At 42.6% G+C, this 26,778-nt stretch overlaps 1 protein-coding gene across 5 annotated transcripts in view; it reads left to right on the top strand.

Annotated features, from left to right (window-relative positions):
* Positions 1-26,778, top strand: part of Glut4ef (Glucose transporter 4 enhancer factor) — a 101,601-nt gene that overhangs the window by 61,623 nt on the left and 13,200 nt on the right. For all 5 annotated transcript variants that reach the window (XM_076771275.1, XM_076771276.1, XM_076771277.1 and 2 more), the window contains 3 exons: positions 331-548; positions 1,103-1,416; positions 6,995-7,066. In XM_076771275.1, coding sequence (XP_076627390.1) covers positions 331-548; positions 1,103-1,416; positions 6,995-7,066 — 604 coding nt within the window. The remainder of the gene's footprint in view (positions 1-330; positions 549-1,102; positions 1,417-6,994; positions 7,067-26,778) is intronic.

The following is a 26,778-nucleotide window of genomic DNA, read 5'->3' as shown; positions in this document are numbered from 1 at the left end:
TGCTACAAATGCATTCACTTGTGTTGGCAACGTTCAACGTGCCAATACATGAAGGTTTATTGCGACCAATTTAATAAAAATATACCAATTTTGTTTAATTTAAAACGCAATAAAATTTCTATGCAAGATGGGTCTATTTTATTATCTGAAATCCTGTGCCGCAAAGAGTTAACTCTTTAAATGATTTCGGGGGTTGAAAATGGGCATCTCATATGAGACGTCTGATCGCTTTAGATACGAGTTAGACGAGGCCTCGTAGGTTGGGAAGTCCTGTAGCAGGTCATTCTCCACGGATTAGGAATTATAATTTGTTGTTATGACGTGTTTCAGATCCAGGAAGCGGCGACCCAGCTCGAGCAACGACTCTGAACGGTTGTACAGCGGTTGGAACGACCGAATACCCCATGGATGTGGTCGCGAGGGTTGCCGTACCAACGAGCGTGGCGACTGCATGGACGAATGCACCGCTGCCCTGGTCCTCATGTCGCTCTCATGCTCGCCACACAGTCCTCACAATCCCCTGCCACTTCACTGCCAGCACAATTACGGTCAGTATCATGCGGCGAATGCTTACTATTACCAGGAACGCGGCAATTGATCCTAATTTTATTCCTGCGATACGGGGGAAGCGAATTACACGACCGAAATACGATCGTTCCCTGGATATCGAATCACGGTTGTCGCTTTCAAAGGTATCCTCTCGTCCGAAAGGCCACGAAATTCCTAAAAATACTTGTTTTGGGGCGGTGCAACCCTTCGAATAGATATTTTTATTCGACGCATTACATTCACACCCCATTTACGTTTTTCGGATATTATCCAACGCATTGACTGTCCGGACTCTCAGTAGAGTATCCAATAGCGTAGTGATACGACCCATATACGGGTCACGGACAGTGATGGAAATTTTCAGTAATACGATACCGAGCGAAATTCCATCGAAATCACCCCCCCAGGCTGTTTTCATCGACGCAAAACCTTGACGGCGATTTCGATGGGACGATATCGTACAATTGAAAAAATCCCTAGGTGTCGCCACCATAGCGAACACCAGGTCGCCGACCGATATAATTAATTTGAGAATTCCTGCCCCCTCGTCAAGGTTCCTGGGGAGGTCGAGGAGGAGGGGGCGGCGGCGTGGTCGTCGGCTCACCAGGAGTCGGCGGTACGTCGAACAGCAGCAGCAGTAGCGGGGCTTCTTGGCGAAGTGGCACCCCTAGTCCGCCCCTCAGCGACGAAGGGGCACCGACAACGGGTTCCTTGTGGCCGACACCGGCTCATCCCTCGCACAATCAGCAACACTACTCCTACAACGTGTCCGGTTCGTCGTCGAGCAGCACCCCGGGCTCGACCACCACCCTGGACGAGGGCATAGTGCCGGATTACCTCGAGGAGCAACACCCGCGCAAGAAGAAGGTGAGCAAAATGTCGGTCTCCCCGGTCTGTCGATCGATTACGCGTCGTTATCTGATAAATTCAAGCGCAACGCGCTCTCGATCGTTGACGTTGCAACATTAATCCGCAGTCGGTGAACTTGGCCTTCGGGTAACTCGGTGAATTATCAATCGTTACGTCGACGTAATTCCAGGAACATTGTTCGCGATTCTTTAATGAGAATTCTAATTTTGTTCCACCGGTGTAACTACGCAAGACAACGCGCGAAGCACGCGTCGATGGCGGATTCTTTGGTAATTAAACGAGCAACAACAGCTAGATAGGCCGCAGTAGTTTTCTAACCGAGTGTGCAAGAAATTCTTGGAGGGAAGCCTGAACGTGGGGCAATATTTCTTACACGCGCTTGTATTTTTTTTTTTTTTTAATCGAACCGTGCATTTCGTGTTAAAATAATACCAAAAATACGTAATGTCGTCGATGTGTATTTTAAGGCGTTAATGAGACGTTCTGTTTCTTCTTTCGTGTGGCCAAATAAACTTTGTTTTGGATTACCAGTTCACCTTGCATAAGAGTTTGCGTATTTATGGAGTTACTTTCACCGTCACAGAGATATCAACAGTTTAAACGGTTTTCAATCCATTTCGGTCGTAAGCGATAGTTTGCATCCATTTTATGATCAACTTTCACGGGACTCTTTAGGAATTTCATACAATTCCGCAGTCAGTCCAATCTGTTGTAAACTACGCTGAAAGAGCAATCGCATTGAAGTCTTGAAAGTTTACTTTTACCTCTCACTTTCTTTCGCTCCTTCTACTTTCAGACCCACCGTTTCTTGTCAAATCCTCTCAGTATGCCTGCTTGCGTATTCGTCAGGATAAAAATTGCAGGAAATTTGGCGCGTATGTGAGATTGGATTGGAAAAAATTTCTTGATTCAGATTCTGCTTTAGAAAATATCGTTAGCGTTCTAAACTTTTTCACGCATCAAAATCTCGCCCTGAATGGTATAAAAGAACTTCGAGTTGTTCAGCAAGAGTAACATTTCGCGTCAAGTTTCGCAATGCACGTGCGAACAATCGCCTAGTGAAAAATTCCGTATCTAGCCTTGAAAGATAACACGTTTTTCTTTAAATTCGAGATAATGTAATAAATTTGAAAGGTCAAGTGCAGAAATCAGTATCAAGGCTGGTCTCGAAGAGTAATGCATTTTTCTCTAATACGAGATAGCGATTTCTTACGGATCAACAAAAATAACACAATAAATTCAATCGATCGTTGCACATTTTCGATAAAAGAACTATAGAAGATTGAATTCTATACGTACATATCTGCACAGAATTTTTTTATTCCTATCTTCTCCATGAGTCAAGAGCTTAACTGGTTTTTCTTTCTCCCAACTATAGATACGAAATGCACGAGCGTTGATCGAGTCTATCTCTTGGTCGATTGAAATTAATCGATTAAAACTCCGTTCGAAGGTTTGTGTAATTCGTAGTTTTACCACGAATTTAATTCAAGATTTAATATAAAATTCTATCCAGTGTCTGTATCGGTACCCTCGTATTTATAAATTTCAGTAAAATTCGAAGAGCGACTGATCCGGGACGGAACGGCCCACGTACGGTCGTTGGTTTCTGCGATTCGGTATTATCTTCGGTGAAACTTCGTAGATCCTTCTGAAACACCGAAGGTTATCGCGACTCGCGGGCCAAGCTGGACGCGCAATTAAATCGCTCGCGAAGCGTGGCGAGCTTATCTCTCCGAACTTAGCTCCTTCCGCATCCGAGGCTTACAATTAATTAACGTCAACGAGACTGATAAAAGTGTTGGGTTGCGTAAGACACTGGCGCAACGCGCCCCGAGGATCTCACACGCAGCATGCATGTGATTCTTGGCCTCGATTCCGATCCCTAGGGCCACAGAACGCCCTCGATACGCGCCTTCGAGGCTCTCTAAACGAGGGATCGACAACTTTTTAACGATACGGTCTCCATTGGGACATCGAGGTTTACGAGAGGGTCGCATTAAGGTTCATAAAGAGGGTCGTGTTAGGACAGATTTATAATGCATAGAAGGTCTTCACTTTTCGTTACATCAATTACCAAAGATGGATAAATATTTTACGAAAGGATAATGCTGAAAGGATGAAGGGAGAGGTTTAAATTATACATCAAAAGTGTAGATAGAGGGTCAACAATCTAGGACAATAGTTCCTGAACTTGATCAGTGCTATTTCGAAACAGTACTCGTGAATATTAATTTTCCACCGTGCATTAGTCTAAATTACCATTGTCCAAGAATGTTTCGAAGGACGGTTACCCGACAGTCGATGGATGATTCTTTGACAGTTGATAGATGATTTCTTAAGAGTCGTTCGATGGTTGCTGGAGGATTGCTTGACTGTTCCCTGCCAGTCGTTGGACGATTCTTTGACAGTTGATGGATAGTTGCCTCAAGGTTCCCTAACGGTTGCCTGATCAGTCGATAAATGATTCTTTGATAGATTACGCCTGACGATCGATGGACGGTTGCATTCCAGGTGTTACGATGCGCGTTTAATGTTCATTTTACGATCGTTTGGTAATTCTCTGACTCTCGATAGCTGATCTTTGACAGTTGATGCTTGATAATCGACGGTGTTTGACGATTGCTAGACCTGACGATCAATGAGGATTCCTCGACAGTTGTTGGACGACTGCTTGATGATAGTTTGACGATTGCTAGACCTGACAATCAATGAGGATTCCTCGACAATTGTTGAACGATTGCTTGATAATAGTTTGACGATTGCTAGACCTGACAACCAGTGAGGATTCCTCGACAGTTGTTGGACGACTGCTTGATGATAGTTTGACGATTGCTAGACCTGACGATCAATGAGGATTCCTCGACAGTTGTTGGACGACTGCTTGATGATAGTTTGACGATTGCTAGACCTGACAATCAATGAGGATTCCTCGACAATTGTTGAACGATTGCTTGATAATAGTTTGACGATTGCTAGACCTGACAACCAGTGAGGATTCCTCGACAGTTGTTGGACGACTGCTTGATGATAGTTTGACGATTGCTAGACCTGACAATCAATGAGGATTCCTCAACTGTTGTTGGACGATTGCTTGATGATAGTTTGACGATTGCTAGACCTGACAATCAGTGAGGATTCCTCAACAGTTGTTGGACGATTGCTTGATGATAGTTTGACGATTGCTAGACCTGACAATCAGTGAGGATTCCTCAACTGTTGTTGGACGATTGCTTGATGATAGTTTGACGATTGCTAGACCTGACAATCAGTGAGGATTCCTCAACAGTTGTTGGACGATTGCTTGATGATAGTTTGACGATTGCTAGACCTGACAATCAGTGAGGATTTCTCAACAGTTGTTGAACGATTGCTTGATGATAGTTTGACGATTGCTAGACCTGACAATCAATGAAACGGTTTCCTTGCAGTCGATGTTTCTCGACAATCGATGAACGCAACCGACGAGGGGTGTATTGGCCGACGAACGGTGTTAGATCAACCAACGTCGGTCCAGATGTCGGGTGTTGATCGCGGAACCAAGAGTCCCTCGCCGCGTATCGCAACGACTCCGTAGTTATCTCGCCGGGATTGCACAGCATCTGTTTGCGTTGTATTTTACCCGTATCTCGAATGTTTACTAAACAGTTTCACCACGATGATATTTGTTATTATCGTTTCCCCGAACCGCGTCCCAGTTTCGAGATTTCAGCAACGCGGAAACGGCGCACGAACGCGCTCGGAGACGAGAATAATCAAGAAGGCGGAATCTTGGAATTGAATTACTCCCTGCGACGAGGCTCGTTTTGGGAGGGGGGAAAAAATTATTTTAGCCACCGGAAACGGTTTCGCGTACAACCGGGACGAGCGGGGAACGATCTCGCGTTCTTTCTCGCGCCGGTTCTTCGCTCGTAAAAATTCAAAAGGCACGTTCAAGAGGTAACGGTAACTCGTAATCGTCGGATCGCAGGCGGAGTTCAGATCTAAATGAAAATCTAAACGCGAACCGGCGAGATTCTCGATCGTTGGAGCGTGGCAAGGCCACAACCGTTAATAAACTCTGTGGCGCAGAGCATTCGGAGGATTCCCGGAAGGGAGCAAGGTTTTCTCTTTTCGATGTTACGCGAAAACGACCGGGGACAGTCGTCGTTTTGTAACGCCATCGATCGCGCTTGTAATCGGAATACACGGACGGGAAGAAAATTACGGGGGTGGAACGATCGATCGCGCAAGGTTTTGGCACGGGCCTCGTCCCTGACCGACGAGACACACAGCAACAGTGACTCACGGATCTGTCGCATCGTTCTTTATTTTTTTCATCTGTTTGTTCGTTTTACGAATTATGGAATCCCCAATCGCAAGACGCGCGTTAATTTTCGTGAATCACACGTAGAGTATGCACCCTTTGGCTTCGACTCAAAATACTGCAGGTTCGCGTAAACTTATTTTGATCCAGCTTCGATATTTTATTTTGGCAATTTAAATCGTATTTGGAGATTGCATATACGCTCGTCTATTTTTGTAAATTTTCGTATTGTGACTAGGTATTAAGAAACAGTCGTATCGACAAATTTAGCGCCTGTTGCGAGACCTCGAGTTGTTTGTGGGTTAGGCTCCACCATGACTCTTAATTGATCTTCGTTTAAAATGGATTTGGGTCTCCCTCGAGGCTCATTTTTCACGGTTGGATCCCCAGAACGAAACTTTTCGAATCACCGTGAAATAGTTTTATCGTTAACGTTGTCAAAAAAGTAAAAATCAGTATTTTAAACTAAAAACGATCGAGACAAAGATGACTCGCAAACTATATACTTGAGATAAACATTTTTATTATTTCGAAAATGTATGATACATATTGTTTGAATGTATTGTTACGATCGCGTTTATGAGGTGGGAAATGATACAGGTCGTAAAAATGGTGGAAAGAGAATAAAGGATACTAGTGTACGATGGAATTTTAGACATAAATTGATGACAAATCAAGAAGGGAGGAATAAAAAATATTCAGTAGTCATATATTTTATAGAGTTCCTAAAAATTTATAACTATTCAACGACCACCAGTAGCAACTAAAAGGTCATTGATCTCCAAATCCAAGAGGCATTTTTTTGAAAGGTGGTTGCAACTTTTAATTGCATCCATTTTTAGATAAATTGTCCAAAAGACTACCAGAATCCTCCAAGATTTTTTTTAGTGTCAACAGCAAATTTCTGATTGTAAAAGTAAAATTTCTGTGTGCAAGTTTGAGGGGCCTCACGATCCATGAATCCTTTGACGATAATAGGGATCTGGATCGTGGATTCCCCGGTGCTAAGACCCGCGCCAAGCCCACGGCGATGACATAAGTCGCGATCGAGCCAAGGATGTAAACACGCGCGCGGTGTTTTTCGGTATTTCGTAAGATGGCTAACAAGTTGAACCTTGGGGTATTATCGCCGTGCGCTAAACTTAGGAGCGCGTCGGTGTGCAAGTCGACGGAAAAACGGTCCGACGGGGTCCGAAAATAGCTGAGCTGAGCCCCACGAGCGAAATAGGAAGGCCTCAGCTAATGGACGCTCCCTTTATGGTTTTTCAGATCCGAGCGAAAGTGAATCGAGACCCGATCGAGAATGGACCCACGAGCTGCGCCACCTACGAGAGCGAGCAGGTAAGCGAACTTTTTGCACGCACGACTTTCGCCAGAATTCGAAACGAAAAATATATAGTCGGACGTTACGAGAAAGTTCAGAAAATATATCGTATTTTAAAAAACAGAGACACTTGTGTGTACCCATTTGGATGACTCGTGGCACGCTTGGCTGTGTAAATCTGTCGTGACTTAAACCCAGGGAATTAAGATTCTAAAATTTCACGTGGAAAAAGTAGATTTCCCCTCTGACGTATGGAAGTTTATTTTTACAAAGATGGAAATTTTATCGTAATTTATATGCTGAAGAGGTCGTCTTCGAGGTCTCTGACAGTTGCATCTTTTTCACAAAATCTCTATCCGGTTTTCAAAGTGATATTAAAAATGTTTATGCGTGTGCCACGTTGATAATCTTTTAACACTGGCTCGGTGCACGGAAATACGTAATTGATCGAATGATTCAGACTTAATCAAACCGAAGTAAATATGAGTTGCGGAATTATTATTGTCCTCTATTATTCTACATTCTATAGTTTTTTATCTGTCTCTAATCATCAGTCATTATTAACAGTTGTAATCGTGACTAACGGAAGCAATTACTTTCGACAAAAAAGTGACTAATGACTAACAAGATAGCAGACACGTAAAAAACCTTCGTGTCAATTATTTAACGTAAAATGTATATCAACTTGGTGCGTTGAAAAGGTTGGGACAGTTTTTAATCCAAAGTTTGTGATCCTAACCTCGAAAGAGTAGTCGAGCAACGCGTAGATCGTAAAAATTCAAGATGGCCGGTCCTCGAGCGCAGCTCGATGAACTTCGTCCGTGGCTGTTCGACCGTGACCACGTTCGGAGACAATTATTCCAATGGACTCCGGCTCGAGCTCGTACAAAAACCCTCGACTTTCGAATGCTCGTTCTTTCCCGAGGCCAAGTTTAAATGCCAAGTAGCATCCCGGGGATCGTGAAGAACATTCGTAACCCAGTTAGCCCGAAGGTTCCTCCTACTTTCACCGACCGCGAAGTCTCGTTCGGTCTCATTCATCTCGGCTGAACGGCGACCTGGTCAAAGTACCGTTCGAATTCTTCGCGCGGCGTCCGCCATTGCATCGAGCTGGCAACCGGGTTGCGCGTGCAACAAGCTCCAGGTGGCGGTACATAATTTTCGACGTTCCAGGCGACCACTTTCACTGGCTCCGCGAGAGTATCCGCGCACCTGACCCAATTGACAGAGTCGAAGATATCCGCCCAGTAGGCGATCAAGGTCGTTCGGGAGCTCCCTATCGCACCGACAGGTGAAAGAATCGACTAGGGGAAAACGATTCGCGAACCGAAGCCACCGTTCTAACCTCTCGCTGTCGTCGAATCCGGTCGCGCCGCCATTGCTGCAGCCAGAGTCGTGCTTTTATTCGCGAGTAACGATAAATTGGAATCTATTAAAAGCTGTCGACACAAGTCTTGAGAGTGTTGAGAGAATTTTCTCAAAAACAGAAAACATTATCGGTAGTAGATACTACGTGGAAGAAACAAGGTTAGCGATAATATATGTATTTAGATGTTACTGATTCGGCGTGTCTGGATCGAGTCTGGGCTCGTGTCCCTTATCTCGTTCTCTGAAATAAAACACCGACAGTGTCTCGAAAGTTCGAGACCATTCCAGAGTGCGGCCTAATTACAAAGGTGTCGCTAGTCTTTGGTGAAGTCAGCTCGAGCCAGGGGCACACGAGCGTCGAAACGACGTGAGTTTTTATATTTTTGCTTATCTTACAATTGAAAACAACGAAGACAGACAAGACTCGGCGTTCCTACGTTTGTTTTGGTTATTTTCAATTGTACGACAAGGAAGAACATAGAAACCCACGTCGTTTCGACGCTCGTGTAACCCTAACCTCAAAGGCGCGGGCGGCATTAAAAGTATTCGCGGAATTCTACACGAATAAGTTCGAGCAGAGGGATCACTGGTTGCGTAGCATCGTCTGTCTGCTTTCCTTCTCGCCTTTATCTCGAAATCGTTCGCCTTAATCGCCAGGCGATAACGTTAATGTCGTTGATAGTGTGGCTGCGACATTGACGTTATCGCGACACGTTAGACAACGATCTACGATTTCAACGAAATTCGTCTGCGTCGGTCGCTCCGCGCAACCGGAAGCGGAAACGGTTCAAGGTCCCCTTCTCGTTCTCCAACGGTGTCGATTAGCGACGATTTTACTCCGGGGTTGATTCGATTCGCGACACTTTGCACGGACGATTTTCTCGTTTTGTCAAGGTTATTGACATTATTCGCTCGGGTTGATATATTTTTGGCGTCGCGATACCCCGAGAAGTCGCAAAGAATGCTCCCTCTAGAATATTTTCTAGACCCGTGAATGAAAAGTCATCGTTTCGTTCATAAATTCCAATTCTTCGGAACATTTACGGTCTTGTCCAGTTCGATCCGGATTTTAATTTAAAATGTGTACCATCGTACCGTTACATTTTGACGTAGTCGAGCTATAATCTTACTATTTACTACGGTTATTCCCTTCTAGCAGGGGTTATAGATTTTTATTCTACGATGATTCATACGTCGAGTTGCTACGATAATTATATGGCTGCGCCGTACTCGTACGATCGGTTGTAAAGCAACTCCGCTCGCTTTCCAATTATTGTTCAAACCGACGTATCAACGATAGTTGTACAAATTACATAATACACACTACCACAAGCCACTGGTAATTGTAAATTACCGCATGAACTAATATTGTTAGTGTTTATTAATGGATCTAGCTTTTTCGTGAACCATGCCGAGGAGGATCGCGAATTTGTCGAAAGCGTTTCGAAGTAAACGTATAATTGGATGCTGACTAAGACTATTCGTTGCAACTAGTCAAGTATTTTTCAAATAGGTGGTTAGAATGAATAATTAAATTGTAGGTTATACAAATTGTAATTTGTCTCCTTCCTTCGCTACGTAATCTTTTATCTACAATGTGTCATCTGGCCTTTCCGTCATTCATGAACAGGAAAATGGGTTTTGTTGATCGACTCGGAAAGATGTCGCGCGGGCCTAGCGCAAGTAGACTGCGGTCGCCATCTTGGTAGCTTTTTACGTCGCATGTAATCCTCGTAAACATACTCATCAAAACACGCTGTTGTTTTGTGTTTTTCCATCATATGAATCACACAGTGTAACCGATACCAATTTATTGTTTTGCTAATCCATTGTTGGTATAAACCATTCCTTTGGACACTCGTGAACACTATGTTAATAGTGTAATGTTTGCTACGAATTCTGCGTCGTCTCCGATTCCACTTAAACCATTATAATACAATATGGCAACTCGTTCGAAATACCAGTTTCAGTGTCGGTAAGAATTTAGTAAAAATTAGTTCATTTGTCTTCTCGTATGGAAAATTTGTAGTTCATATAAATTAGGTTTATTATCGAATCCCAACGTCTAACCATAACGTCAATATTTTACTTCAGACAGTCTGAGTTCAAAAATATTTTGAGAATTGTAATCGCAGATCGTTACAAATAACTTTAATTCGTCTGTTATTAGAATTATTAAGCATGAACGTGTTGAAAAAACCTATTAGGAAATCGATATGATCAAATGATAATTAATCGGATATTCTAAATTTTCAAATGTGTGCAAAAATAATATTCGATCGTCGCTTGGTCGTTAATTAGTTAACTAGCGAGATTGCTCTCTTGTCTATTAGCAAAAATCTACAGGTACGAGCTGTCTGTCTTCCAAAACGAGAGACGAGTTGGCTTGGCGTAAAAATAGACGTATCTGGCATGTTTCACAGTCAAGGAAGTGGCCTTGAGCGACCAATTGAGTCCGATACGAACGCAGTGGACTGCATTTCCTTATGTCTATCTTGGTAGTTGTGTGTCAGAAAGGAATGTAGCTTCGACGTCAGCTGATAGATTCAGTCATTCGTAGTCCTTCCTTAGCGCGTGCGTTGCTATAACTCAATTTTACCAATGAAATCGTTCCTTCGGAACTACCACCCTCTCAATATCCTCCGTATCATCGAGGGGTACTCGATCGACCCAAACTTCGCCCCAACTACCATTGCATGCAAGGACGTTCTAGAAGCGTGCGCGTAACATTTTTTTCATTTGGTCCCGTGGAGTATACAGGACCGAGTTAATCCATTAGAACCTAGGACAGGTTGTATGTCATCGGTGCTCTATATGTCAAGAGCGATTTTCCGCTCCCCCTGTCGCGTGTTCCTCAAAAAGAAGCCGCGTATTCTTGGCGAGAGCCTTCGACGGCCAGCTTTCGGAGCCGCGTGCATTCTAATAGATATAGTGGACGGTCTCATTAACATTCCTCCGCGTTCGTGTAATCTGAAATGCGCGTTGGTATACTGGTGTTCGCTCCTACGCGTTTCTTTTTTTTTTTTTTTCTGGAACGTTATGCAGCGCAGGGGGCTGCGTCTGCGCAGAACAAAACGCCAGCTCGACGCGCACGCCTCCGCATGGACCTAGATCTCGAGCCGCGAGAACCGGCGCCGGCGTTGCACCGCGCCGCAGTGCACACCGCGTGACGTCATCGGTGGCACGTGCCCCTCCCCTTGCCCGCCAGCCGCCCCGCGTGCTCCACGGAGCAAAACGATCGCGGGGACCGGCGGGACGCGGAGGGGGATCCTCAGCGGCGGGGAGGTGCCGAGGGACGGGGGTGGGAGGGAGGGAGGGAGGCGGTAAGGTCACCGTGGCCCTGACTGCACGCGCGCGAAACAATATCCGTGTGCAAGCATCGGTGGCCGCGCGAGCGCACAGAACGACAGCGAATAGACCGCCGCCGCCGCGCGTGGAAGATTTATTTCTAGTTCCGCAATCTCTCTTTCCACTCTTTCTAGCCAACATTTCGCGAGCCTCGAGGCGGCACGAATTCGAAACGCGAGAGAGCCTTGACCATCGCCTCTCGACAGCCTCCCTCCCCTTTTTACCCGAGGATGCATTGTTACGAGCGCTGAAAAGACGCAGCGCGCGTGGCGGACGCGAGGCGCGCGATCGCGCTGGAACCAGGGTCGGCGCAATTTTGTTCGAGCAATCGATAACCGGATAAGATCGAAAGGACGCGACGACCGTGGAAAATCTCGCGACGCGGGGGGAATTTGGGAAGGATAACTTTATGTAATTTAACATTTCGACAAAATTGTTTGGAACAATTTGTGTCGTCACTGGTTTTCCTCTGCCTTTCTTTCCTTTTTACCTTTTCGACGCGACAGTATTTTATAGATCGTAAAAGTCCACTTCCAACAGCGCAAAAACTTTCAGGACTTTATAGACTGATGCCATTGTTTGCTCTTCAGATGCTGTTCGTGTAATTAAAAAAACACTCCGAAGGTTAGCCTTCTGTAACTAATTCCGATTACGAGATAACGTACTGTGCACGAATTCTTATTGCGCATTGCCGTCCATTAGAAACTTGTCAGCCGCAAACCAGTTTGTCTCCGACAAAGTGTTTACTGTATGAAATCTACATCTTAGTTTGTCGTTCGATATTTATAATCTGTGCTCGAAGCGAACGGAGAATTTGGGTTGTTGGAAAACGCGATGTCTCGTATTATCTCGTTTGTTTTTTCCAGGAACCGTTGGCAAATTGTTTGTTAGCAGTTCTTTGCATTTACACTTGATCGTCCTTGTTCGATCGCTCCAGCCATAAACAACTAACGCGCGTGCAGGGCGTGGCTGACTTAATCACGTTAGGCGATAGTACGTAATTGTTTGTTTTTAAAAGATGAAACGAAGCAGGCAGGTTTGGTTTTCGTCTCCTCAATTCGAAAATGGTTCCGTAAGCGTTCGTGTGCAATTTTTAATTTTTAAGAAGCTAAAGTCCGGAGTTGCGTTAATTCTCTTGGAGTTAATTCAAAGTGGTTTGTCCCCTTAATACGGGGTTGAATAATACACGGGAACGCAAGCTAACGATTGCATCGAGCAAGGGCAAAGTCTTGGATAACCATAACGACGCTATTTCCTGGTTAGAATTCGTTGAACACCGCAAGTACACTTTAACGACCGAGATCTTTATTACATTGATGCTATTAATAGATCGTTGGGGGCCAAATGAAGCGTTCAAGGCCGCAAGAAGTTTCGGTACCCAGGAAATGAGCCGTTAGTATTACTGCCGTCTAGTCGTGAACCGGGATTTTCGTCAGCCCAGACGTTTGACCCGATCGCGAGCCATTTTTGCCATTAACCTTCGCCCAAGAGCTGCTTCCAAAAATTCCAAACACGACCAATCTCTTCTGAACCATTGCACGTTCAACGAGATAACGCTAACGTTGTACGAATTTGCCAATGGTATTGCGCGACGTTCGCCTCCGATATATAAGGACGTCCAATCTGATATAACGACCGTTAACTTTAAAGGTAAACTCAGACTCCGCAAACAGAAGGCAATCGCTTCTAAACCGACATTAAGACTTTCGAACGAGACAACCAAACTCATTCAAAGCGTACAGATTTATGTGCTTCCACTATAGTTCCTGTTAACCAACGCGTCACGATTCATTCAACCCATTTGAACTAGTCTTACGTCGTTAATTTGATTAAGACATTCCCGTTCGTACGTCGTCGCGACGGCGCGTACCGCGATTTACGACCGCGCGAAATTCGCCGGAATTATGGTGTACGATTCGAAGTCTGAACGTTGCTATCTTATATGCGAGACTGGCTCCGGTTTTACCCGCGAAGCTGCTAAAGCACACCAGAGGTAATGAGAACAATGGGTTTAACTTTTAATAAATCAAAAGTAAAACTAGGGTAGGGTCGCGCAACTTTGATTTGTATAATGTTTATATCGTTACAACAGTTTTGTAATCGATCCTTCGCAGATAATAACTAATATTCGTCAAAAATTAATGGAAGGAATTCGAAAGAAACAAGTTTCTTTTCGTTTACAATTACCATTATAGTGTACAAATAGAAGTAACTGTGGTGTATTCGTATACAGGGTGTTCGACCACCCCTAGGAAAAATTGTAATGGGGGATTCTAGAGGTCAAAATAAAACGAAAATCAAGAATACCAATTTGTTGATAGAGGCTTCGTTAAAAAGTTATTAACAATTAAATTCAAAAATTTCAAATCGTTCAGGAAAAATTATTTTCGGTTGGGGGGGTCAATTACAATCATTTTTGGTGAATATACATACCCCCGAAATCCTACCCACTTTCGAGAAAAAAATTCGAGAAGATGTGAAATTTTTCGACGAAAAAAAAATTTTCAATCCTTTTGGAAAAATTATTTTCGGTTGCGGGGGTCAATTACAATCATTTTTGGTGAATAGACATACCCCCGAAATCCTACCCACTTTCAAGAAAAAAATTTAGTACTGGCGGAACTTTAAACGTTAATAACTTTTTAACGAAGCTTCAATCAACAAATTAGTATTCTTGATTTTCGTCTTATTTTGGCCTCCAGAATCTCCCATTAAAATTTTTCCCAGGGATGGCCGAACACTCTGTATAATATTTTTAGAGAAGAACTTTCCCCGGGAGATTCGTAATTGAGACACTATATCAATGCCAAGTTCGTATCGACGAACAAGGACGACATTTTGAAACGAGTAATTTGAGGATAGTGATATATGGTGCCCAGCTACCGTCGACATTTAACTATCAGACGCACCGAATCGTTCCAAGACGACAAACACGACGCGAATACACAGATAAGATTAAACACGATCTCACGTATTCTGCAATAGAAAATCCATCATTACTTATGCGACGTTTTTCGTTAAATATTTGCTTGTCACTTTGTGGAGGGGAAGAAAGGCTCGTAGTCGACCTACGTTCGTTTTGCCTTATTTCCACTCGCGGATATCCTGTATGGTCGTTGAGAATATAACGATAGTCAATAATCGTGTATGGCAAGCTATTGATATTCTCTATCCTGGAAAACTCCATGCGTCGAAGCGCGAGTAGAACTTTCCAGCAGGCATAATACTTTCAAGTACTATACCAAGAGGCAACGGAATAACTGGGATCTACGACTCGTTTAATAAATCAGCGATCTGCCCACTGAATGGAAAATATTAAACGATACAGATTATAAATGAACTGCGCGACAAACGTGCTAATTTCTAGAATTAATTGAACGTTCAGAAATAAACCGAAGATGTTACGGAAAGTTTTTGACGACCCCAACTGCCGCGGCCAATGAGACGCCATTTTAATCTCTACGGACGAGGATTAATTATTTCGTACTTCCTCGATGCATTCATTCAGCAAGAAAAAAAAATCTACACTAAACTTTAGTTGGAAACTAAGTTTAATAATTCCATGTTTGGCTTCGTTCACGCGACGACCTCTATCTTTTTACGACCGGGCGATATAGTCTGACAAGGCTTCCGACGAAGTTCGTAAAACTTCCGTGGTTGCGTTTACATGGCAATTTGCACGGCCAGCGAGAATTTCCATCGACGACACGGACTCTCTGCTTGACAGATTTTTCTACGCTCAACTTCGCGGACATATTAGCCATTCGAATATATTAACCCTTTATTCAGTGTGCCAACGATTGAGAAATAATGTAATTTTATTAACAAATCGAAAGTCAAGGATAACACTTTTCCATTCGAGGCTTCGTTTCTGAGATAATTGAATTTCTTTTAATTCGATATAATTCGATAAGTCCAAGTAGTATTGCAATTTTCTAGAGAACAAATCCTCAAGTGCTACTTCTCTCGTATTTCAAATAGAAAGATATTCTACTTTTCTATGAACGATCATCTGAAATCCCTGCCTTGGACGCCGGGATATTGGGGTAGTCGAGCGCTTGCGAGAGAAGCGGTCCCTCTGTTGGCAACTACGAGAGACGATGGACCCCTGCGACCAAGTGACCCAGAAGTTAATTTACAGCGATATATTTTATAGGCCTGTGTTTCTTTTCTCGCGTATTATCGAAAAATGTGCAATTTATAATATTTAAGAAACGGTCCATGGATCCTCTAGATCGAAAGCGACTTCTGGTAATCGTCAAGTGGTCGTTCCGAGTGGAATAATTTGCCAACTCCGAACCTCGAGAGGCATAACACCAGCGTTGCGTTTCATCGTTACTGGAAAATCTCTAGGAACTCGCGTTACGTTAGTTGGCTGCCAATCAATTACGTAAATCTACATATCATTTGCGTAATTCGTACAAAAGGAGAATACATAACAACCAGTGTCGGTTTGCCGTTTCTACCGTGTGTCTGCCATTAACAGTCTCCGAGGACAGATGTCCTGAGGGTTGTCGATCTTCCAGGCCATTCGAGCGTTTCGACTCTTTGAAGCATTAAATCGTCCTAATTAAAATCAATCGTGAAAATTAAACTATCGTGGTATAAATTGAAATTTCCAATACGTAAAATTCAAGATTTATATTACACAAAATTATTTTAAATTAATACATACGCATTTTACTACTAGACTTTCTCACAATATTCTTAATAATTTCTTGTCAATGGTGGACGCAATAACTACAGAGACCCCAGCCTTATTTTCCAAATTTTAATTGGTTCAAGGGGCACTTGGTCGCTTTGAACGACCAAATTTATTCGCAATTTATTCGTCGATCTCTTCGTTCGATCGCAGCTTAAATAATCTTGAATCGATTATTTATTTTTTTATCGAACCACCCCCTGTTGTTCGGGAATTTTTTCGATGTAATTTTGCTTAAATTTATTCGCACGAGGAATGGCCACGGAAGAGAGTAGATCGTCGAATTTTCCCCCCAGTGTTTCCCACTTTGGATCGTCGAATGAAATTGAACAGAATTCGTGGAAATTGGGAAACGTTTCCGCGGGACGTCCCTCGTCAGACACGGATGCGGATGTCTCGATTCATTGCCAACGACGTACATACATAAGCGTTGTTCCTCGAGCTCTGGGACGTCGGGTCGTATTGTGACACGTTCGTCTGTCTTACGTAATAACATTGCGTAAACTTGACGTTCACCGTAATGTCTGTCGTACGTATTTCCGTGCGCCCGGCAACAACGAGCGACGAGGGATCAGCTTCGATGCAGCGGTGCAATTATGCGTTCCAATTCTTTCGTTTTTCCTTTCCTCGTTACACCGACCATCGATGCTCCTCGAAATTTTGAACGATTTAACCAATCATATTTTCCCAATCAGTTTGTTTCTTCCTTGTTGAAAATAATTTTTAAATACACTGGAATTACATACTCTTAATAATTATAGTTCGTTTCTCTCACCGCTAGATTTATCTTTGAAATAATAATTAACGAAAGTGAAATCGTGAAATTAGTACATTCGTATTTTATTCTATTATACATTCCAATTCTGTTACTTTTTTTTTTTTTTGTGCCGACTAAAACTTTCTTAAAAACAGTTTTTAAGCCGCATTTATTTAACGCTGTCCCGCGGAACTAACTCCATACAGTACTGTGTTAGTAATTCAAATGTCTGGTAATTTGCTGAATTCAATGGAGTCATACATTCTAATTCTGCCTTCCTTCGTTCTGTCGACATAACAGCACTATGCATCGAATATTGTTCTATTTTTTTTTTTATTCACAGAAAATTGTAGTGCAAATACCATTTTCCTCGGCACGGAAAATAATTGCCCCGTAATTTATGCGATCCGATAGAAGTATTGTGATTAGAACTGCATTAGCGGCGAAGACATTTTAAATTTACATCGATCGGATTTACGTTTTTCTATCAAATTTTTCTTTTTTTTTTTTTAAATAACGACTTGTTACCTTTGCAAATAAGCGTCTCGTAATTCGTATAAATTAATCAGCTTGATGCAAATTTACTGTATTATCGATGAACATATTTTGTAATTTATATTTACTGAATTTGAACATTCTGATAACTGCCTAGTAGAAGCACTTTGAAATCGTTAATGAAGACATTTTCCAACTTAAACACGCACTTTATTCGATGGAATGGTTGTGAATTGCTTCATCGACGCTGCAGAAATTCTTCGGAAACAATTGGAATCTATGACGCAGTAATTTTTCCATAACGAGCTTGCTTAGAAGTTTATTAAATATTCGACGATTTCGCAAGCGGTTCGCTATTTATATCGATTCGACATCTTCGCAGTTTTATAAATAACACAATTGTATATTAATCCCCTCCAGAGTTAAAGTACAGAATTTTTTAATATATTCTAAATTATTGCATTCGACGGTTTCCTCGATGAACTTCGCTACGAACGTCGTAATTATTTTCTACGCGTTTTCGAGCAGATGTTCGCGGAAACGAACGCGGATATTTCTAACGGTGCGCTATCAATTCACCGAGTTACGCACAAAATGATTCCATTGCTAACACACGTGCGGAACAGCATGACATAAGTCGGTGGCCATGACACCGACATTACGAGCGTAGGAAACACGTTCGATCTTCTTTGTTTTGATACTTCCGAGGTACGATAAAACCATCCGATTCCCTGTTGCGCTATTCGATCATCGTTTGAAAATCTAACCACGTAGGGGTCGCTGATACGCATTCTTAAGTATTATTCGAACGACTGGCGCACTATACAGGGTGTTCGGCCACCCCCTGGGAAAAATTTTAATGGGAGATCCTAGAAGTCAAAATAGGACGAAAATCAAGAATACCAATTTCTTGATGGAGGCTTCGTTAACAAATTATTAACATTTAAAGTTCCGCCAGTACTGAATTTTTTTCTCGAAAATGCGCAAGATTTCGGGGTTATATCTCTCAACCAAAAATGATTGCAATTAACCCCTCTAGTTGAAAATAATTTTTTTACAACGATTTGAAATTTTTTTTTTTCGTCGATAAATTTAGGCACCTTCTCGAATTTTTTTCTTGGAAATGCGTAGGATTTCGGGGTTATGTCTCTTGACCAAAAATAATTGCAATTAACCCCCCTAGTTAAAAATAATTTTTTTAAAACTTATTTATAAGAACTCGTGCTGAAAAATGCTTGTAAAATGTAACGCATATACTTTTTCGAGATTTCATAATCTGACTGGCTCGACTCGTATTCAATGGCCAGTGCTCGAATGCAACGATCGATCTAAAATTAAAACATTGTCTCGATCCAACTATCGAATGACGCGAAGCTCGATTTGTTTCGAGATATTCGACGTCAAGATGTTTACGTTTGGTTGCAACATGCCATTTTCGAGCACCCATCTCGAAAATAGATCAATAAAATGGTAGATAAAGAAAATACATCATCATCGTATGAAATATTGATATAGATTCGCGGATATCTACGAAAAGATTAAATCAGTCGCGTCCCTTTGTTTCTGTCTTAATGAATATTCATAGGTGAAAATACGACTTTTTTTTATCGAATCGACGCTCGAAAGTGACAAGTATTCACACGATGGACTAACAACGTACAAGAATGACATTTGTACCTATGAGTATTCAACGTATGACAATTTTCCCTTGCAATTTACATCGAAAATTGTGACTAATTGCACCTAACGCGTGAATATTTCTTAAATGATTCTTCGAGACCTTTTGGCTCGAGGCGTGACGCATTAAAAAGGCACGTTTCCACTTTTGGTCCTCTCCTTGATAGCGTCAGTTGCAATTTAGCCTTTGACTTGTTCGACGCACCAAGAAACGATCACCAAAGTGCGTTTTATTGTCTCGAAAGTACGTTTGTAGCGTGTTACTAATTTTAAATATAAAATGCATGTTTAGAGAGTTTAATTTTCAAAATGCATATTTAGTATGCGTCTCCAGAGACAAACAAGTAGTTGTACGTAAAATAAAAAAATTCAATGAATTCTGATGGTGCGTTATTCGAGTGGACAATGAACCATCGGCGATCTGTATTTTTAGAAAAGAGAAGCGAGCCATGAATAATCTAGAAACACGTAGAGTCACCCCAGGAGTCTTCGAGGGTTAAATTGCTCGACAAAAGGGGTTGTATCTTTCATTGGATGTATGTGCCAACCTTTCCTGACATTTTACTCTTCTTCTTCGGCGATATTAAAAAAAAAAACTATCGCAATGCGAATGAAGCATCAATAATTGGTACGGAATATCATTTTGACCAATCGATATCCATCAAAACATTGACTTTTCTACGTTCACCCCTGTAACGCTATTTTCAATAAGCTTCTGCACACACGTTTTCGTGAGTATGTTCTTCGTGAAAATCGAAGAGAAGAACAATTTATAGTCCTCGCGGCCATTGAAGAGCCAAAAGCGACAAATACTGTAAATAGTCTGATTGGATCGTTCCCATCGGGTCAGTTCGTGTCTAATCGTCTGGCCAGACCCTGTCTCGGAATTTGTATATCGTACCTTCCTATAAATAGGAACTCGGTGCTCGGTGAGGACCGCGAAGACTCGGTGCAGAATCGATCGCGAAAAATCTCCGCGGGAACTCTCGATTTGTCGTTGCCAAGTTGGCTTGGTCGGGCCTCGCCTTCGGGATCGCAGTCACGGACGATGGAATGCAAACGGGTAGAGACAATGCGTGCAAGTTCTTCAGAAGGCCGAGAGATGTATATTCATTAAGCATCTCCTTGGAAACTATAGGCTACGTCGACCTTGTAAGGTTTGACGCTGCGACTAATGAGCGGGAGAGAAGGCAGGGAGTCGCGGGCAAGCGCGCGCGATCGGCCATTACGAAACTAGTACCTGCCCGGAAGGAATGAAAACTCCGCGAGCGTGACGTTATTCTCCATCGTGTAATTCATTTCAATTTGACGTACCGCGGGAGCAACGAGAGAAGCCGTACGCGAGCGCGAAACCCCGACACGTTGGCTCGCCCATGATTGATCGTTGAACATTTTGTTTGACCGCGGGGCTGATCATCCGCGGATATACACCACTTGAAACGGTCTTTCCCCCCTTGTACAGACTAATTACCCGTCTGACCGCGAGTATCCCGCCCGTGGAAGAAACCGTTTCCACCATTGCCAATTAATTGCTACGGATAACGAGACTCAAGGTTCTCGCGACTGCCCTTGACGCGAGACTGATTTATTGCACCAGAATTGATCAAACTGCAGGCACCTAACGTGAACAAAAAATTATTTATAGTTGCAGGGGTCGATTACAATCATTTTTGGTGAAATGATATAACCTCGAAATCCTATCTACTTTCGAAAAAAAAATTCGAGTAGGTTTGAAATTTTTCGACAAAATTAAAAATTTTCAAATCGTTGTATAAAAATTATTTTCAACTAGGGGGGTTAATTGCAATCATTTTTGGTCAAAAGACATAACCCCTAAATCCTACTCATTTTCCAGAAAAAAATTCGAGTAGATACTCAAATCTTTTGGCGAAAAAAAAAAATTCAAATCGTCTTGAAAAAATTGTTTTTAGTTGAAGGGATCAATTACAATCATTTTTGGTGAAATGACATAACCCCGAAATCCTATCTACTTTCGAGAAAAAAATTCGAGTTGGTTTGAAATTTTTCGACAAAATTAAAAATTTTCAAATCGTTGTAAAAAAATTATTTTCAACTAGGGGGGTTAATTGCAATCATTTTTGGTCAAGAGACATAACCCCTAAATCCTACTCATTTTCCAGAAAAAAATTCGAGTAGGTACTCAAATCTTTTGGCGAAAAAAAAAAATTCAAATCGTCTTGAAAAAATTATTTTTAGTTGAAGTGATCAATTACAATCATTTTTGGTGAAATGACATAACCCCGAAATCCTATCTACTTTCGAGAAAAAAATTCGAGTTGGTTTGAAATTTTTCGACAAAATTAAAAATTTTCAAATCGTTGTAAAAAAATTATTTTTAACTAGGGGGGTTAATTGCAATCATTTTTGGTCAAGAGGCATACCCCCGAAATCCTACTCATTTTCCAGAAAAAAATTCGAGTAGGTACTCAAATTTTTTGGCGAAAAAAAAAAATTCAAATCGTCTTGAAAAAATTATTTTTAGTTGAAGGGATCAATTACAATCATTTTTGGTGAAATGACATAACCCCGAAATCCTATCTACTTTCGAGAAAAAAATTCGAGTAGGTTTGAAATTTTTCGACAAAATTAAAAATTTTCAAATCGTTGTATAAAAATTATTTTCAACTAGGGGGGTTAATTGCAATTATTTTTGGTCAAGAAGCATACCCCCGAAATCCTACGCATTTTCGAGTAAAAAATTCTTTTCTGAAAATATAATGTGAGGTTAGAAATGTTGCCCTGCAATTTCATGCGTATGTTTGAAACATCGTAACTTCCGAACGGATTGGAGGATTTTAATGTTTCGAAAGGTAAACAATGCGTATCAACGAAGAAGGCACATTCAACGACGCGTTAGTTAGCGAATATAGAAGTGGTTAGCGTACGACAATGCGTTAAATGGCTTTGATACACGTGATGTAATATACCATCCGTGAAAAGTGTGGCAGTACTGCGCGCGAACAGATGGCGGCGTTATCGAGTGTGCGCGCGCTCGATAAATTCAAAGTCAATTTTCGCCGTGTCAAACAAAAATTTACCATGCAATTTCCGTCATTTTTTTTTATTGAAAAATCACCCTCCTGTCTCTAGAACGAACGATGGTTCGCAGTGTACATTTCTTTATCGGCGATGAACTATAGTAGTTTATTAGATAGTACACATTTTCGGGGAACCTGCCACGCCTTCAAAAACGCGGAAACAACATACGCGAGAACGGACGAGAACGGTGAACTTAGTAATTACCATTAACAAGTTCGACGAGATGTCTTGTCCTTTGCTGTTTGTAATTTCCTACTGACGTTAAAAGTGCACGTTACGCAACCGATTGCGACATGACGAATTACGTTAATTTTTCGAAAGGATATAATTAGTCATCTCGTAACTGGATGGACAAAAATTGACTTGCTCGTAATTAGTTTCGAGCAGAGACTAGAATCATGATTCGATTCAAATATAATCTCTGAAATTTTCCTCCTCCTTCGTCTTTTATTATATACTCTATATTATTTTCGTCGTTAAGTTTCGCTTGATTATCTGGCAACTAGGTTACTCGAGTTAACTCGACCATTAAGTGGTTAATAGATCACTACGTTTGTTCCACCCACTATACTCACTGCGCAAAACTTCCAATAAATTAACATCGAAAAGAAAAGAAAAGAAAAAAATTCCTTGAATTTAGCGATACTGAAATCGAACTTGTCTATATACATTTATATTTACATTTATCGTTATACAAAATTTAATTCAAGTAAAATGTAATTGCCATGGATTGATTGTCGCTCTGGAAGGGTTGCGCGAAATTGTAATTCAATTTGCAAACACCAGCGCACGAAGGGGGGCAGAGTATGATGGACGGTGTCATGGACGAATGGACGCGGCCCGATTACCTAACGAGGGCCCCATCGAGGCACACGGGCCCCGAGAATGGGTCTCCGTTTTGCAGGGGGCCCTCGTTAGACGTTTTCTGTCGGCGGGAGAGGAGTCAAGGCCGCGCGGTCGCGAATTTCAGCTGGTCGCCGAACAGCTGCTCGCTGGTGGGGATGAGATACGGTTCTACCGCGATGCGCCACGCGTTGGCCCAGGTCACGGCTGATCTTTTTTACGCGCGCCGAATTTTACGCGTCGAGCACGCCCGAGCTTCCACCGGAGAGGCGCGAAACGATAACCCGGAATCCTCGACGCGTCGGCAGTCTAATATCCGCGAAGAAAATACTGCACTCTCGTATACAACGTTCTCGATGACCAGGTTACGTCGCCATTTTGGGAAAAATTGGATGCGTAACAACGTTCTACTATTATAAGTAGGAGAATCGAGTTAAAAGGAACAACTCGATTCGTGCAATGTTAAAATATAACCTAAAATGTATATGCGTCATTTTAGAGGTTATGGGATTATATCTAATCCCATAACCTCCGCTACAGATGATTATTTGTTAAATTTATGGGTTTTCATAGTAATTGTAAGACATGTTCGTTCGATGTGGTATGTTTATTTATTTTGTCGAGTAAAATTGTCAAATTCTGTAGTTGTCGCGAAATCGTCCCGGTTTTCACCGGCGATGTTTGCGGATGGCGCGAGCGCAGGCGCGATATCGACCGTTCGTGGACTCTACCTTGACCTCCAATGGCGAAGGCGGCACCGAACAATTAAAGCTCTTAAGGGCCTTGGCTCGTTCGAATCGATCCGCCTCATTAACGCCGTGATCGTTGGGGGACGAAGCTTTTCCATGCTGCTGGCTGATTCGCACCTGTACCGCGAATCACGAGCACCCAGCGTCCTATGAGAATCATCTCGCTCGTTTGGTCATTCGATAAAGGCTCGGGAACCTCGCCTGCTAAGCCTGGCTCTCGCAGCTTCTGCGAGTTCGTCCACGAGGAAAACGTTACGGGCAGAGACGGGCTGAATTTTTCTTCTAATAATACACGAACGAATGAAAGCAATACGATTAGTAATACGAGAGCCACGTATTAAAGACAACAGTTAAATGTCTAAATAAAAGGTACGCTACTCGCAGAATTGTAAGTTCGTCGATTTAAAACATCTATTTAATAATTGTTTCGGCATACGTAATTTCTATACGTTAACACCTCCGTCGGGTGTAGTCGGGAGTTTCCGTGAGACGACGCTCACGTGTACCGGTGTCCGATAGGTGGCGACAGTGCCGAGCCAATGGCCGACTGACGGTGTTCGCGGGCAAAGTTATTTCAGCGATTACATTCTGTTCGAGAGGAATCCTTCTTTTGTGTGCTCTGCGATTCAGCCAACAGTCATGGAAGTACATACAGTATGGACAGACCACCTTAATGGGCGACTTTCTTCGTGGAGCGAACAAGAAACATTTCTTTCTAACGTTAGGTTATGTTGTAACAGCGTGGCGTTCGATGGGCATTACAAGTACGATATCATTAAAATTTCCTTTTCGCTATGACTGGTTCGGTAGTTTTGCGTAAACAGTTAAATCACGTACACGTGATAACGGCCGCGAATCGCACGCGATCCTGAAACATCGGTCGACTGCGCTATTTACGTAAGCAGTTTCGACACCAACGATCGCAATCGTGTAACTTTCTCTCGTATCGATCTCGGGTCGGAAAGTCACATATCTCCCCGGGACTTGTTCGTCCGTGAAACGGACTTATGAAAGAGGAATACTCCCATGAAAGGGGAAAGTACAATCCACCGGCAAAAATGCGTTTTCCCTTTTACGCGGCGACGCTAACATCTGCGAAATTTATCGCTGCTTTTCGCTCGATTGCTTTGCATTTCCTGCTCGACACGCGTCAACGTGCGACCGTTAGCTGCGCCGCTAACGACTCGTTCAATTTCCATCGTTCGTTCTTCGCTTCTACCGGCTACGGCGAGGTAACTCGACATTCTAAACGTAGCAAAGTTTGTCTTCAAAGAAATTTGAAATTTCTCTACCTAGAAGTGGCTATTAGCAAAGAGTGTTCAAGCGAGAAATTTGAAATTAGTCCGATTAGATGCTTCGTGGCTAACAACGCCCAAATATCCAACAATGTTACCAGCCGGAAAGTTTGAAACTTCTCTGCTTAAAAGGTTCGCGGCTGACGAAAAACAGTTCCCCAAGCGACAATATTATTTCCACGCGTAAAATTTGAAATTTCTCCACGTTGGAAACTTGTTAGCTAACGGCGCGTAGTTTCCAGGTAGCCGGTGACGATTTCCACGCGATTTCAGCGCCGAGAGCTCCGTTGATAGTTGTTTTGATCGCCGGAGGATAGGCTGGAGCAGTTTCTTCGACGCGCGGCTCGAGTAACTGTAAACTGGTCCTAAGACAGGCCGCGCCCAGCGCGTTGCTCAACTTCGGTAAGCCGAGGAGAACCGGTGTGTCAGCGACGTGGCAAGGCCGTTGACAGCGTCGAGAGATCAATCGTTGTCGCGCTTGGCCAGCGAAATCTGTCGTTGGCTGACCAGCTGATTCGCTGGGACACGAAACGTGACGCACGAGCCACGGGAACCAATTAACCGCGTAAGCAACAAACCGATCGTTTGTCGCGGCTCGAGTTTTTCGTTTCCACTCTATCGCCAATCGTTTTCTCCTAGACGATCGTGTTCCACGTTGCTTATCCTCCTTCGCTATCGCGATCGACCCGCGACTCCCAGCACAGCCTTTTCTAAATCTACGTTTGGATTATTTTTCGTGATATCTTTACGAAAGTGCTATCAATGGAACGGGGAGATTTTCCCGGTGAAATTGAGTCCAAACACGACCTCGTTCGGATCATTTTTTGTTATACGTTGTTTTAACCATGTTTAACAATTTGCAAATGTACGTATAATTATTATAGTCCGAACAAGGTCGTGTTTGGGCTCGTTTTCATCGGGAGGACCCCAGCAGTTCGCTGATAGTACTCTCGCGCAGATATAATGAGATTATATAAATAATTGTATTTTCCTCTGTTAACTATTTGTGATCGTACGATAAACGAGGAAATCATTCGTTCTCCTTACACGGTACCGAAGATTCGCTTGCTCGTCTATGACATCGCGGCAGTGGATGTTACGACGCACAGCGAAAAGGAAAGTCATTAGTACATAGCAATGCACTTTTACTTGCGCGAGCGCTAGTCGAACGAATGTTTGGGCACACGAACGTCCTCGAAACTCGAACGGAGGCATGGTGCCTATCTACGCTTTTTAATTTTCGACTGCGTATAAAAAATGGAGAAAATATATCGAAAATTGGTAACTAATCGTTCGACGATGTTCAGTTCTAAAAGAAAAGGTAGTAAAACAGTAGCTCGACGCTTCGTTATTTTGTCCACGTATAAAAGATAGAAAGAGAAGACCATGAAATGGCAGTTTAGTGGCGACGCGTGAAATTAATTCTGAGACGGAC

The sequence above is a fragment of the Colletes latitarsis genome, chromosome 8, assembly GCF_051014445.1.
Source record: "Colletes latitarsis isolate SP2378_abdomen chromosome 8, iyColLati1, whole genome shotgun sequence".
NCBI classification, from domain to species: domain Eukaryota; kingdom Metazoa; phylum Arthropoda; class Insecta; order Hymenoptera; family Colletidae; genus Colletes; species Colletes latitarsis.
The sequence above is the reverse complement of the archived record's forward strand: the minus strand, read 5'-3'. Positions and strand labels throughout refer to the sequence as shown.